The sequence below is a fragment of the Panthera uncia genome, assembly GCF_023721935.1.
Source record: "Panthera uncia isolate 11264 chromosome B2 unlocalized genomic scaffold, Puncia_PCG_1.0 HiC_scaffold_24, whole genome shotgun sequence".
Lineage (NCBI taxonomy): Eukaryota > Metazoa > Chordata > Mammalia > Carnivora > Felidae > Panthera > Panthera uncia.
The window spans coordinates 114,162,986-114,178,125 of NW_026057580.1; the positions used below are offsets into that span (position 1 = coordinate 114,162,986).

At 45.3% G+C, this 15,140-nt stretch overlaps 1 protein-coding gene across 2 annotated transcripts in view; it reads left to right on the top strand.

The window, feature by feature from the left end:
• PACRG (parkin coregulated) overlaps positions 1-11,734 on the top strand; it is a 510,987-nt gene extending 499,253 nt beyond the window's left edge. For both annotated transcript variants that reach the window (XM_049653163.1, XM_049653162.1), the window contains exon 5: positions 11,375-11,734. In XM_049653163.1, coding sequence (XP_049509120.1) covers positions 11,375-11,535 — 161 coding nt within the window. In that variant the 3' untranslated portion in view covers positions 11,536-11,734. The remainder of the gene's footprint in view (positions 1-11,374) is intronic.
• The last annotated feature ends 3,406 nt before the right edge of the window (positions 11,735-15,140 follow it).

Below are 15,140 nucleotides of genomic sequence, written 5' to 3' on the forward strand. Positions count from 1 at the left end.
TTTGTTATGATGGTGATCACCAGTGTGGCCCTACATAAGCTTGAGATGTGAGTTCGTTACATAGATGAAAGTTCTAACAAAGGTAATTTGGAAAATAAAGCTCCCCGTAATTTACTGCATTTGCTGATAACATTTGTTAGAAATCTGAAATTTCTCTTTCCATTTTTGTGCCTCAATTACAAAAAAAAAAAATTAGAGCTGAAAATGGGTTGTATCATTAAAGTTTCTTGCTGATGGAAAACTATAATAACAGCTGTCATTTAGGTACATTTATAAAGATTTTCAGTAAAATTACTTCCAATAGGTTTGCCCCACTCCTGAAAGCAGCAATCAACATTTCTTTTCCACTTAAAATCATGTATTTGGTCATCTCTGGAGCCGGTCGAAAATTACCATATGGACATATAAGAAATAGTATTAAACAAAATTTAGATATTAAATGAAAATGCCATAGGAAGGCAGCATTGTCTTCGTCTTGAAACAAATGTTGCCAATAAAGTGAATGGGGTAATCTGATTTTTTATTTTGAAAAAAAATTTCTTTCAAATTTAAGGGTGATCCAAGTAAACCTCACTTTAAATCCAAGAAGACTTTGGAAAAGAGATGAACCTATCTGACTATACAGAGCCCCCATGCACTTAACCACATTTGATCAAACTTCTCCAAATTCACAGAAATGCTATTTCCATGGATAGGAACGTACAAGCATGTAAGTAATAAATAAAGAATAAGCATTAGGCAAATAGCACTACATTTAACATATAGTTTATTTAGAACTGAATTTGCTTATATTGTATCTGGCTTCAGTAAACCCACAAAGTAGTAATTTGTTCACTCATTCATTCCTTTTACAAATGTTCAATTTGCATTTGAGGCCAAATGAATGAAATTTATACTACAGTAGTATAATCCTGCCTTTCAAGAGGTGACAAAATGTAGGAAAACTAAGTGAACATAAAACACTTCCCAAGGGTTCCAGAGCAACATGTAAATAAGGAAGGTGGATGGATTGCTGGCTACCACACTAGGAATTCAAAAGAAGGAAAGATGACTCTGGAGGCAACTTCCCCGAGGAAGTAAGTCCAAAACTAGCCTTGAAGAAAGGTACCAGGAGATAGAGGGGAGCATAGTGCTATGGGGAATTTCAAAGACATGAATGAAACTGTGCACGCAGGGGTTAGGAAGAAATCCGGACTGAGTGGAGCAGGAGGTCTTGGTGAGAAAGAGCAAAGTATGAGGAAGAGCAGAGCACAGAGGTCCCAGATGATTGGGAACTTGACTTTGAGGCATCATACAATGTGGAGATGTTGGTTGTGATCGGGAGAGAACGCGATTAGGAAAGTTAACCCGCAGGGTAAAGGAGGAAGAGGAGGACATGAAAATGGAAAGGCAGAATAGACTACTAGCTCCAACCCAGAGGGGCCTGGGCTACTGGCAACAGACCCTCCAGGCAGTACACAGAGCAAACTGAAGAAAGCAAAAGGGCGGAATCAAAGATGAAACTCATCTGAGCCCAGACTCGGGGCTTGCGAGACTCATGAAGTCAGCGCTCACCTCTGGGGGGCCATTGGAGGGCTTCCACACAGGATTAGACCCCACCGGGGACTACGCAAGAATCCTATGAAACAGTGTCCTACAGGAACACTAGAAACCCTTGTTCATGGAAGATGGGAACCTCTGACTTCAATCCATAACATCCTCAACATCTGTGGCTTTGAGTTGGTTTTTTTGGTTTGTAAGGATCTAGAAAGATCTAGAAGATTCCTACTTTTTACCTTCTCGCCCTCTTCCTACTATCCTGCCGCTTACCGGTTTTCCTAGCAGAAAAACCTTTGGTCTGACGAGAGCAGGTGTCCCTCCACAGACAACAATGACACTCTGGACAGTGGCTCTCAGGCAGCTTTTCTGTCTTGTGCACATTAAAGCCCCACCGTTTCCTATCTTAGCACCTATCTTTGTTAAGCTAAAAGAAATCTGAAGAGGAGCTTTGCTTTTATGAAAAAAGGACAAAATGAAAAAAAATAGCATTCAGCGCACACCCTCAGCAGCCAGAGGGGCGCCACCAGGCTCTTTCCCCGGGAGCTACACTCAGCATCAAGCCGCCCACCAGAGCTTTGAACTGTGTCTGTGAGCATCTGTGCTTTACCTCGGTGTATTTCCAGCATCCGTTAGCAAGATTTATCCTAAGGTACCAGAAGAGCCTAAGAGAGATTATTTTTGGGGTCTGGGAACACTCAAAAATTCTCCCATATACATTAAAGGTAAATAGTTCTTCGCTTTCCACCATTTTGGCTTACAAAAGGTTTCTTAGAAATGCTTTCTTTTCAGATAGTGAGGGAAACCAGGAAATCGTAAATGCTCCTAAAGACGGGGGTGTGGAATGTGAAATTAATCCTAGAATTTCTCCCTATTCCTCATGTATTCTGTGGCACAGAAAAAAAAGTCCTTGAAATCAGTCATCCCTGATTTTCGTCTTTCTGCGCATCTCAGTAAAGGATGTCATTATTTCAAGCACTTGTGATGAAGTAAAGATAGCATAATAGTCCATATCATAAAAAGGAAGCTTAGATGAGCAGTTTGCTGCCTTGTGAAACACGAATTGATTGATTGCACAAGTCAAATACCTCCCCCCACGGATATTTATCCCCTGGACCCTCTCTCCCATGGCATTCCTCCTTTACGGACTTGAGCTTCTCCTACAGTTAGAAAGGCAGAGTTTCTGCTACCTTGAACACCGCCTATGTTGACATGGGATGCTTACACCTCTCTTTCTGGATCTTTCTATCATCCTTCTTGCTCCCCTTGGGCAGACACCTGCCATAATTTCTCTTTTTCAGTATCACTTACTTTTTGTGTTATTCTGTTGACTTACTTCACCTTCCTAAGCAGAGTTTGCTCCTCTGTGGAGGGGAGTCAGTAAGTAGCTAGCTCATAGGGCTATTCTTTGTTTTAAGTGACATTATGTTAGTGTTACCGTCGTTATTATTATTATTCCATAGTGAGATAGACCAGTGAGGAATCAATTTAGGACAGGGCTGGACTTGGAATTCTCCTTTTTAGAAGCAGTCTGGTCATTGAATCAAGTTGGCCAACAAGAAAAGAGATACTTTCACTTCAAAAGCTTGAAGCCAATTTAATTCCATGGCCACTGAATCTGTTGTTATAATTCTGTATGGGGATAAATTGGTCGACCCACCCGTTATTTTCAGTATAACTTCCAGGTTAAAGTAGTCATTAATCAAAGATAAACCTAACCGGCCTTTTTGTACTCTTGACCAAATCACTATCTGTCGACTATATTTAAAAAATCAACGCAAACATTTGGTCTTTATTGTAAGAAGTCAAAATCTATATCAACTTATTGAAATAGCAGGATGGAATAACTTTTTGCAGTGTGTCAACAAATAATTTGAGTTTTTGACAGTGTTTTCCTCCTTCACTAGAATTATATAGCCATTGGTCCTTTCGGGTTTTCTTAGAACTTGATTTGAAAGCTGAATTTGATGCTTATGAAATCTGTGACTTACTTTGGAGAATTATGCATTTGCTTTAGGACCATCTTTTCAGTTGAAATACAGTGCATCTCTTGAAGAACCATCATTTCCAAAAGCGTGTTCCAAAGTTGTATTGTGATCTTGCAAAATGTAATGTTAGGATGGTAGGAACCAGAGATCACTCAAAGTTCAATCCCTTCGTTGTACAGGGTAGGTAACTGAGATTCAGAGATTTCAGAAGGCATCTAGCAAATTATTGAACACTGAAGCTCCTAAGTTGTTGGAAAACTATAATGCAAGTCATTTGCCTTGATATCCAGTGTTATTTTTGCTATACCAGTACATTCTAATGTCATTTAGGGAAATAAATCTAATTGGCAGTTGGGAAATGGAAATTGTTTAGAAATTTTCATTGTCTCTCTGAAGGAAAATTTTAAAATGTAATTGACAATAGGCCAAGATCCATGATATCTTCAATTTCACAAGTGATCGGTGCCCCCATTCAGAGGATGAAAACCCTTTCTAGAGCTTTTGAAACTGTGATGGCTTAGTAGCCTCTTGCTTTAGTCACCCAGCTCCTGTGTCAAAAAGAGAGGAAGAGAGAGAGACTTCCAGCTGGGAATCGAGGTCTTGCTTCAAAGCTTTTATCTTCAGAGGAAAGAAATCTTGTGAATTTCATTAATGTCAACAAGATCTGAGAAGATTTGAAGTGTTTAAGCCCTTGGGCATCTCCAGCATGCCAAATGCTATGGTTGTTATAAGTTATTGGTTGCAAAAGCATTGCAACTTTGATTCACACCCCCCATGAATGAAGAGACTTTGGAAATAGCCATTGCACAGTCATACTTAAGGGTCTGTTGAAAACCATCACTTTCCAAGAAGGTATGGAGTCAGCCAAAGAAACGGCGGCTTGAGCTTGGGTTAAACATGAAACACCCTTGGGGCGCCTGGGTGGCGCAGTCGGTTAAGCATCCGACTTCAGCCAGGTCACGATCTCGCGGTCCGTGAGTTCGAGCCCCGCGTCAGGCTCTGGGCTGACGGCTCGGAGCCTGGAGCCTGTTTCCGATTCTGTGTCTCCCTCTCTCTCTGCCCCTCCCCCGTTCATGCTCTGTCTCTCTCTGTCCCAAAAATAAATAAAAAACGTTGAAAAAAAAAAAATTAAACATGAAACACCCGGAATTCCGAACGGGGTGGCATATGTTATGGTTAGGAAACAAAAGACTAGTCTTCTCAAAGTAGCATAGCAAAGCTAAGAAGGAAAACAAAAGAAGCATTGGTGTAGAATTCTAAAAGCAGATAACCTCAAAGCATCTCCCCAAAAGGGTCCTTCCCTTAGAATACAAAACGGAATTGAGTTATAGGGTTTTTCTTCCCCCTTCACTTTCTTCTCCATTCTCTCATCTCAAAAATGATCAGACTGGAATTCACAATGGTTTCCACTGTACTTTTCCAAACTCTATGGGAGAAAGCCCTTTTATTCCAAAATAGGCAACTGTTTCTATTAAGTAAATCGGGTCCAAGCTAACCCCAAGTAAATGAATATTTCTGGCAAAACAAATATTGACAATTTAAACTAGGTCTTGAAATTGAAATGTTCTTAAAAAACAAAATATATCTTAAAAAGAAAAACTCAAGAACAACACCTTCTAAACCTTTTCATAAATATTATGAGATACCTTTTAATGACATATCTTTTTTTAATGAGAGTTGTCTTTTTAATAAATCTCTTTTGGAAACTGTTAGTTTTATTCTACTAAAGCTGACATCTGCCTAAATATCAGTAAGTGTGCCCAAGGAATTACTGTTTGGGTCATCACAATCTCCTAGTTGCTAAATCCACTAAACCCAAGGGAAAAATGTGTTCAGAATCATCCAACAGAAAATCTGTGATGGTTCAGTATCATCAAGAGACACGTTACAATAATAATATTTGCAGTACGTTCTACCTGCGCATACCTGCCAAGACCTGAACCCAGGTCCCGGAGGCTCACTTTCTCCACGATGATGACGTCGCTGAAACCCAGTCTGAAGCAATGCAGCTTTTGAGCTATGACTGAAGCTGTCACAGGCTACAGGTCCCGACAGGTAAAGCTCCCTACAGTAGGTCTTTAGAGCTCGGGAAATATTTTAGTTCAGCATTCGAGAAGCCAATAAATGCCTTTTCTAATCCAGAAAGAAATGATTTGGCTTCTCCTTTTCGCATTTTTTTTTTTTAACCTCACTGTCCCTTCAGGGAGATCGTCCCGCCCCGATGGGCAAACACCGTGGGACCAGAGTTCTTGCTGCCCACTCAGCTCGCCAGCCATTCCACCTGGGGACATGCTGTGACAAACGTGCTCTCCGCGAGTCGCTCTCCATCAATGGACGCTCTCAGACTGAGAACAGCTTCGGGCCGGACTTGGCCTGGATTCACATTCAAATACCGTGTCTGCAGAGTGCCCATGCTTGACGACACGTTAGACCCACACACGAATGGCCAGAGAAGGGCGTAGCCAAACCATGATGCGTCAGTAGCAATTTATTTCAAAGCCCTGGTTTTACGGCTGTCGTTTAGCCTTAGGTGCACTGAGAGCATCGGTCTGCCTGGCTCACTGTCTGGTGTGGCCAACGGCTGCAGCGGATGTTGTGCCGTCAGGTTCATCAGCTTTTTGTCTGAGAGATGTGCTGATTCCTCCAGTTATTTAAAGTGCTGTTGTACACCGAAGGGGTAACGTGAACCGCTCTTGCTGGTGAGCGTGGGGAGTTAACGTCGTAAGTTCGGAGTCTGGACATCATTTGAATCCTGCCTCACCCTTTCCCGATCCGCTCAGGTGGTTTTGCCCTGAGTTTCCCAAGCCAGTGCTTCCTTTAAGGGCGTTTGGTTCCTTGGCTTCGAAAAGCACCCACGTGGTGGGCAGTTTCAGGATGACAGGTGGATGGAGGCACCCCTCCCATGGGATCCCGCTCCTCCCTCAGGGGGCGAGGCTGCCGCTTGGGCCAGGAGATGCCCCCAAAGTCGCAGAAACGTTTCTCTTGAAATGGTGCCTGCTAATTTTCTTAGGTCGTGACCAGAAAGTGCACGTTGATTTCATAAATTATTTCGTCTGTTAGAATCACGTTAGTACTGCTTCAGGTATGTGGCATAAGCATTGTTTTATATTTCTCGTGCTTCAAATAGTGCTTTCACTTCCAAATAACTCCTTTGCGTATTACAGTTCGTATAAGAGTAGCTACACATTTAAGACTATTTACCAAAAAAAAACGTTAGAGTCAGAAAAATCCAAAATTGAATTTCACTGTGCTTGGCCCTCCCTGTGGCCATCTGTACGTCCTTTTACCACTCTCCATGTGTCTAAGATAAGAAGTCTGGGGCGCCTGACAGATAAGGGTTCTCTCAGGACACGGGTTCCACTGACCACCCACGCAGTAAGGGACACGCCTGTGGCTTAGAGGCTTCGTGAGGTCAAGGAGCATGAGCCTGAACTTCCTTCCATGGTGGGTGCGTGTGATCAAGGCATTCGACAAGAGGGGGATCAGTTAGATGACCCCAGCTGGAGGATAAGCTCTCCCGACGACAAGAGCCCCTTTTTCCTGTATTGGATCACCTGCCGTGCCTAGCAGATGTCTGCATCAAGCGGAGATGTGTCTCACGTCATCTCCCTTTGAGGCGGCCCTTGGTGACCGGGTGTTACGGTAGTGACCCCACGGACACAAGCTGAGCTCCTCACCAGGAGGATGCTGTCGTCCAGATGCAAGGCTGGGATATACACATCCCACTCCTGACCAATACGGCACCTGGAAAGAGCAAGCACCCAGGGAAGGACAGTTTAAAGAGGGCTGTATAGAAAAAAAGTGTGCATGTGATGACACATATTGCCTACGTCATCAGCAATTGCGGCATTCAGCATCGTAAATGCACTTACAATAGTCCCTAACCGGGCACAGCTTTCAAGCCCTACCTGCATGCCTCCTGCATGAAAGCATCCCCAAGAAGAGAAACAATACCCTCGTTCGACTCTGCTTGCATAGTATCCCTCTAGAAAAGTGGTGTGGCTGAAACCGCCACTTATAGTCCTATTTGTTTGGTTATAAATAAAACATCTCTCTTCCCTCACCAAAGTATCTTTCCAGCTGCTGGACATAAAACAGATTCCAAGCTTCCTAAATTGAAATGTCATCCTCCTAATCAGAATTGACGATTGTAAATAACCATCTGGTTTTGTGTGTGTGTGTGTGTGTGTGTGTGTGTGTGTGTTTTGTTTTGTTTTGTTTTGTTTTGTTTTTTTTTTTTGAGTGCCCTAGTCTCACAAGCGTACTTTCTGGCGGCATCATGTGTATTTAAAGTGGTGAGCTCCAGGTCAGATTCTCAAAGAAAGTGGCAATACAGCTGTTTTGAAAAGGAGACCACATTGCTCGCCTGCTTCTCAGCATGGTTTGACACTAACCCATGCCCTGTCATCCTTGCAGCATGCAAAATAAGGGAATGTGTTCCTTCTGGGGCTTTTTTCTGCCCCAGTGATATACATTCTGCAACCACTAAACATGCCCAGTCCAAGTCACTTTCTGAGTAAGCAACTTCCATTGTGTTCTGTTCTCTTTATCATTTGGGCTTCTACACTGCTGAGAAACAAAAAAGCTACATAGCTTTACTTACTCCTACAGTTAAATATTTTTTAAAAAAGCAAGAATAGGTTATTATTGAAATAAAGTGTGGTTGTCAACTGTAGCCTTCTGGAAGTCAGTGGGAAAAACAGGGTGTGTTAAGCTTTCCTTTGTGTGCAGACTTTCCAAACCCCCCTCTGCCTCCAGTGGGAAAATATGTCTGTCCCGTGATCTATTCAGTTCTTGACCTTTGGACTAATATGCCAACAAAAGGCACCATTTATTAGTGATTAATTTACGTATTTCTGCCATACAAAACTGGATCAAGGCTGTCACTGCTCAGCGCCATCACCAGTTATCGTTGCCCTGTGCCCTCCAGGGGTTTGTGCTGTGGGCTCGTCTGTTCTATGCAAGTGTGGGCCATGCCACCTTCTCCCTAAGTCCTACCTCTTCCAGGACCGGGAGTGCCTATCAGGAAGAGGCACACACATTCTCCCCCATTCCGGATGGAATCCTGGGAAGCTGAAGTTGTTCCTGAAAGATGCATTCTCTGATAGCGATCTCCCTTGTTACCCGTTATCTGTCTCTGTCCTTCCCCTCCTGCCCCTTCTTCTGACTCCCTTGTCCCGTCTTCTTTTGGAGTTTGTTCCTTAAGATCTATTCTTTACACCTATAACAAATACCAACGACCTCCCCGTTCCCCCGCCCCCCACAACACACAAACACACACACAAGGTTCCTTCTTCTCTTTTAATTCAGCCCAAAGATCTTCTCCTCTTGGAAAGTTCCCCCAAGTGGATTGATAACCATGCTGTCCTCTCTAGTGGGCAATCCTGACTGCAACTCTCTCTTCTCCCTTCACCATGTAAATCTAAAGAAAACAAAAAAGACCATTTAGTTTAAGTGTGCGTTTGTTTACATTTTTGTTTCTAAAAAGTTTATCTTTTGGGGTGCCTGGGTGGCTCAGTCGGTTGAGCGTCCAGCTTCGGCTCAGGTCATGATCTCACGGTCCGTAGGTTAGAACCCCGCATCGGGCTCTGTACTGACAGCTTGGAGCCTGGAGCCTGCTTCAGATTCTGTGTCTCCCTCTCTCTCTGCCCCTCCCCCGCTCATGCTCTGTGTCTCTCTCTGTCAAAAATAAATAAACATTAAAAAAAATTTTTTTAAGTTTATCTTTCGCTTAAAAGAAATAGGGTAAAAATCTTTTTTCAAACATCTAATCTCTTGTTTGTTCCACAATAACGCTTTGCTATTTGGTTATTTTGGATGATCAACTACCCTGTGCCTCAAACTTTAGCTTAAATCGAGCTTACCGTGTGATCATAGAAATGTTTCCATCATAAGCAAGAAAACCCCACATAATTATAATGGCTTTGTGTTGTAAGGTCATTTGCTAAGAAAAATTGATATACACTATAGCTGTGTGACCGTAATCTCTCTCTCTCTCTCTCTCTGAAAATTACTAATATTTCTGCCTGCCTTCACCCTCACTAAAAGAAACTCATCAGGAGAGCAATTCATTTTCCCTATGCTATCGAAGACAGTGATATTTCTCTAATAAGTTTCTGGAAAAATCAAGCAAAAGAACTGCTTATCTCTGCTACGTGGGATTGTGACTGTTACTTTTAATACTGACCTGAACCACTACTCAGTCTTTTCTTAAATGTCCAGAGTATCTGGGGAAGAAGTTTGAAATACCATTTTCCCTTCCATGATTTTCACATTCGAGCAAGATCAACATTTTGGAGTCATACTTGAAATGTGGATAGAATAAGGACTTTCATCTGGTGTAGTGCACATTTTCAGGTTGCAGCTCCCCGCCCCCCGCCCCATGTGGCCACCGCCTGAGCTCACAGCCCGTTCGCTGCACCTCACTTCAGCAGAGGTGAGATGGGGTCATGTCAGCAACTGGGCAGAGCCATGGTACCACCATGCTTACTGGGAGAGCAAATGTGGTCGAGGCCCTTGGAAATCTGTGAGCAAAGTACAAACCGGAATGCGTGTCAAGACGGCTGTTAGGGGGCTGCTGGGTGGCTCAGCTGGTTGAGCGTCCTACTCTTGATTTTGGCTCAGGCCACAATCTCACGGTTCGTGGGTTCAAGTCCCGCATCAGGCTCTCTGCTGACAGTGGGGAGCCTGCTTGGGATTCTCTCTCCTGTCTCTCTGCCCCACCCCCACTTGCTCTCTCTCTCTCTCTCTCTCTCTCTCTCTGTCTAAAATAAATAAACTTAAAAAAGAAAAGATGCTCCTGGGGAGAACCTCATGGAGCTTCTATACTCTGCCTTGAAGCCAAGGGTCTCCATTTTTGTCAGACTCCCGCACATCTGGGTGATTTCCTGCAGCCAGGTTGCACACGATCACACACTTCTCCTCCAAATGCTTTGAGATGGGGTTTGCGGACCCAGGTTTCCGAGGCTGCCGAAGGCCAGTGCTGGCACTTCCTTCCCTCGCCGAGCCAGAGAGGCAGCTGCGGGGGTCACTTCAAGCCTTGGCCTTGGCCGTGTCCTCCAGGCACCAGGTCCTCCGCCTGGACAGTGACACGCAGTCCCTGGGACACGGTAACTAATAGCCGTTGTACAAATGTTCGGCAAAAAGCAAGAGCAGACGGTGCTCAACAGCAGCAAAGACAAGGGTCGAGCTAAGCCTCTCCTGCCAGAGTACATCCACTTAACCCGCAGAGGGCCAGCCCCTCACCTGACCACAGACAGTTCACTCTAGTTTTTGTTTTCAATGTTTTTAACTTTTGAGACAGACAGAGACAGAGTGTGAATGGGGCAGCGGCAGAGAGAGAGAGAGGGAGACACAGAATCCGAACCAGGCTCCGGGCTCCGAGCTGTCAGCGCAGACCCCGACGCGGGGCTTGAACCCACGAACGGCGAGATCGTGACCGGAGCCGAAGTGGGATGCTTAACCGACTGAGCCGCCCAGGCACCCCCAGACTGTTCCCCTGAAATATGCCATGTTGTGGCTTTGAAGAACTCACTGTCCGAGAGAACGCTCTGGAAGAGTCAGCTTTGAGATTTGTGATCTGTAGTGTAACGGTGATTACACCAGTTCTGTTGATTCTGTTACTCCTTTAGTTTCAACGGCTTTTCATCAGCTGCGATCTAGGACCTCGTATTTTTATAGATTTGTCATTCACTACCCCTGAAACTCTACAAGATCACATTAAAAAAAAAATATGTTAAATGCTTGCATCTCCTAACAAGCATGCAGAGAAAATGCCTAGAGCGACGTGTAGGGTTTTTGGGGGGGAAACCGCAGAATAACGGGCCTCTTTGTGTGTTTGCATGAACCAGTTAACTCGGGAGACGGCATCGACTACAGCCAGCAGAAGAGGGAGAACATCGGTGACCTGATCCAGGAGACGCTGGAGGTCCTGGAGCGCTACGGAGGAGAAGACGCCTTCATCAACATCAAGTACATGGTCCCCACCTACGAGTCGTGCTTGCTGAACTAGAGGCAGGAACAGCTGGGATGGGGGAGGGCTTGCCTTAGTGCCCAGATCATCTGTCTCTGCTGCTTTTAGCATCTCATTACTTGTGACTTCTACAGCTTTCTTTTCTACAGCTGCTAAAATAGTGGCTCATGGGCCGTTGGACCATTAGCCCCATTGAGAGCAAAGTTTTCCAATACATAAATAGTGCCTGTTTCTTAGATTACAATAGTGTACTGTGCTTATTTGTTCTAAGAGAAGAATTGCTTCTTTATACAACTCGGACAGAAGCAGGAGTCCGAGTCAAACCTTCAGTTGTATAGACAATAAAACTATAATTTTCATGCGCAGTTCAGCGATAGCTGTTATGTGTCTGCTTGCCCTGAGGCTGACGTCAGAGGTTGTAAGGGGAGGACTGATGCCGCCCACCTAATAGGTGTTTGTCGTGGCCGAGCAGCACCTCTCCGGCAGCTGTGCAGAACAATGTTCTCCGACATTCAATAAAACCATTGAGTCTGTTTCATTTGCGCAAGGACAGTCTTGCGGGCCCGTTGTGAACCTCAGCTACAAACGTAGTTAACGCTTCGGGCCCCGTGGTCGTCTGGGCTTTGCGGGGCTTTCCGGTGTATGCTGGGGTGGGGCGGGGGGTGCGGCTGGGGGGGGGGTGGGGAGGGCGGCGGGCAGGGTGACGCATGAAAGGCAGAGGCAAACGTGGTCAAACGACGCTCCTGTGAATCCTTGTCCCCCCACGCGATGACACATCTCGGGACCTGGTGGTTCGCTGACAAGATGTCACCCGGCCGCTTGTCCGGGGCTTTGGTCATTTCTGAAGATGACCTGTACGCATCTGAATGATTCCTTGGCAATTTCTCCTTTCCTCCGCCTCCTCTCGCCAGGTGGATGTGTTCTCATAGCACCGCTCTGATCGCAGCGTTTAGGAATTTCATTGAACTGCCCCCCCCACCACCCCGCAAAAAAAAAAAAAAAAAAAAAAAGACAAAGAACATGTACTTTTTCACTCAACTGAGAGAGAAAAAAAGTGCCCGAAGAGAAACCCAACTGTAGGGCACCCAGCCCTGACAATGGCTTTTCAGGCACGCGGGCCCTGAGCTCGGGGCGTTTGAAACCCAGCCCAGAAAAGTTCTTAAAGACGGAGCCCTGACTTTGCACACCTGAGCAACGCTGCAACACCCAGACATGCATGGCCTGAAGTATCTCGTTCTGCACCAAAGCGAAGAGACGGAACGTGTTCCCCTGTGCACTGAGCGCTGGCCCTGAGACTGTTGTCACTAATTATTTAAGACGCAAGTTTCCGAAGGCAAGCACCAAATTTGAAAACGGGTTCCTTATTCATCTTCCCCGATGACTGGCTCAGCACACCGAATCCAGCCTCTAACTAGCTACCACCTAGTTGCCATAAGCACTTTTTAGGATAAACGGAGAGGCATGACTGTGTCAAGCAAATGGGCTTTCATGTGTCATATTTGGAAAAGACATGGCTAGAGACGTGGACAGGTTGAGGCAGGCCTTTCTTCAAACTGTAGCGTTCAGATGCACCCTGGCATCAGTGATATATTTGAAGGGACACCAAAATCAGAAAGATGGCTTATTGGTGCCTTTGAAAGTGCCTACCAGAATCCCCTGCATTATTTCGTTACAAGACAGAAGCGAGGCTGGCCTCTCATAGAAATAGGCCTGGCCTCTTGGTCTGGGTCGTGTTCGTGAAAACTACCAGGCGTGGGGAGCAAGAAGAGCCCCCCGCGTTGTCCCAGGAGCCCCAGCTTGGAACTTGGCTTGGAACTGAAACAGCAGGGTTCGTTTTCCAGCTGTCACTGACGAGTTATGCTGCCTTGGGCAAGTTACTTAACCTCCCTGAGCCTCAGATTTCCTCAGCTGTAAAGTAGCGATTACTCCTACCTGGAGGAAAGTCGTAAGGACCGGAGGTGGCCAGTGTGAAGGGCTCGTATAGTTTCTCATACCTTTGGCCTTTATTTCAAAGAGAAACATCATATGAGTAATGACTGGTTTTTCCCCCAGCAAAGTAATATGTATTTGGAAAATCTCCAGACAATACAGTATTTCCTCCAAGGCGATGATGAGTTCTTTGTTATTAGGAGATAATTTTGCAGAAAACCAAAACAATTACATAAATAGCACCATGTTCGCCGGAGAATTCTTTTTAATACATCGTTTTTTGCGTTGTTTTTTTTTTAAATTTTTCTTTTAACGTTTATTCCTTTTTGGAGAGACTGAGCATGAGCAGGGGAGGGGCAGAGAGAGAGAAGGAGTCACAGAATCTGAAGCAGGCTCCAAGCTCTGAGCTGTCAGCACAGAGCCCGACATGGGGCTCGAACTCACAAACCCATGAGATCGTGACCTGAGCCGAAGTCAGACGCTTAACCGACCGAGCCACCCAGGTGCCCCTACATCGTTTTACCAGTATGGAAATAAGAATGGCCTGCTTTTTGAGTTCTACCTTAAGCTGGTCTTCGACTTCTCCCAAATAATTTCTGATTAACTCGAAAGAGAAGGGGAAAATGTCAACAGGTGTCAGACCTTTGAGTGGGACAGTGGCTTCTTTCACCTGATACATTTTTACACTGAAACCTCCTTTTATTTTTTTTTTTTTAATTTTTTTTCAACGTTTTTTATTTATTTTTGGGACGAGAGAGACAGAGCGTGAACGGGGGAGGGGCAGAGAGAGAGGGAGACACAGAATCGGAAACAGGCTCCAGGCTCCGAGCCATCAGCCCAGAGCCTGACGCGGGGCTCGAACTCACAGACCGCGAGATCGTGACCTGGCTGAAGTCGGACGCTCAACCGACTGCGCCACCCAGGCGCCCCATGAAACCTCCTTTTAAAGACATCTGAGGGAAGGCAGTGATGGAAAAGTTTGTTTGCGATTGTGTTATTTTTATTGGAAGACACGTGCAAGTGTCATGGTTAGTGGAGGGAAGCATCAGGAAGGCCCTGAATGTAAGAGTCAAGATTGGGGTGGAAACTCTGAGCTTGATATTCAGGAGCTTTAGAGCCCAGAGCAAGTCACTTAAACCTGATTTCATCAGGGCACCTGGGTGGCTCGGTTAAGCATCCGACTTAAGGTCATGATCTCACAGTTCGTGGGTTTGATCCCTGCATTGGGCTCTGTGCTGACAGCTCAGAGCCTGGAGCCAGCTTCAGATTCTGTGTCTCCCTCTCTCTGCCCCTCCTCCACACACTCTCTCTCTCTCTCTCTCTGTCAAAAACAAATAAGCATTAAACAAAAAATCTGATTTCATCACTTGCAACAGTCTGTGCTTCCCAGGGTCACTGCAAGGACCAAATGATCGATGCAGGGGCACAGTGACAGGAGCACAGGGGCGGGAACCTGGTAGATCTGGATTTGAAGTCTCTTTCCACCGAGTAGCTGCCTTGTGGCTTTGGGGAAATTATCGAAACGCCCTAAAACTCAAATTCCTTGTCCCAGAACAGGCTGTGTCATGTCTTCTTTGCAGGTTTGTTACAAGCATCACATGACAAATGCATGTGGTGAGTTCACCAGGGTGCCCAGTGGGGGCAAAGGGGTCCCGGGAGGATTTTCCTGGGAAAGCAGCTAGCCCAGTGCCGGCCACCACGTAGGTGTCCAACCC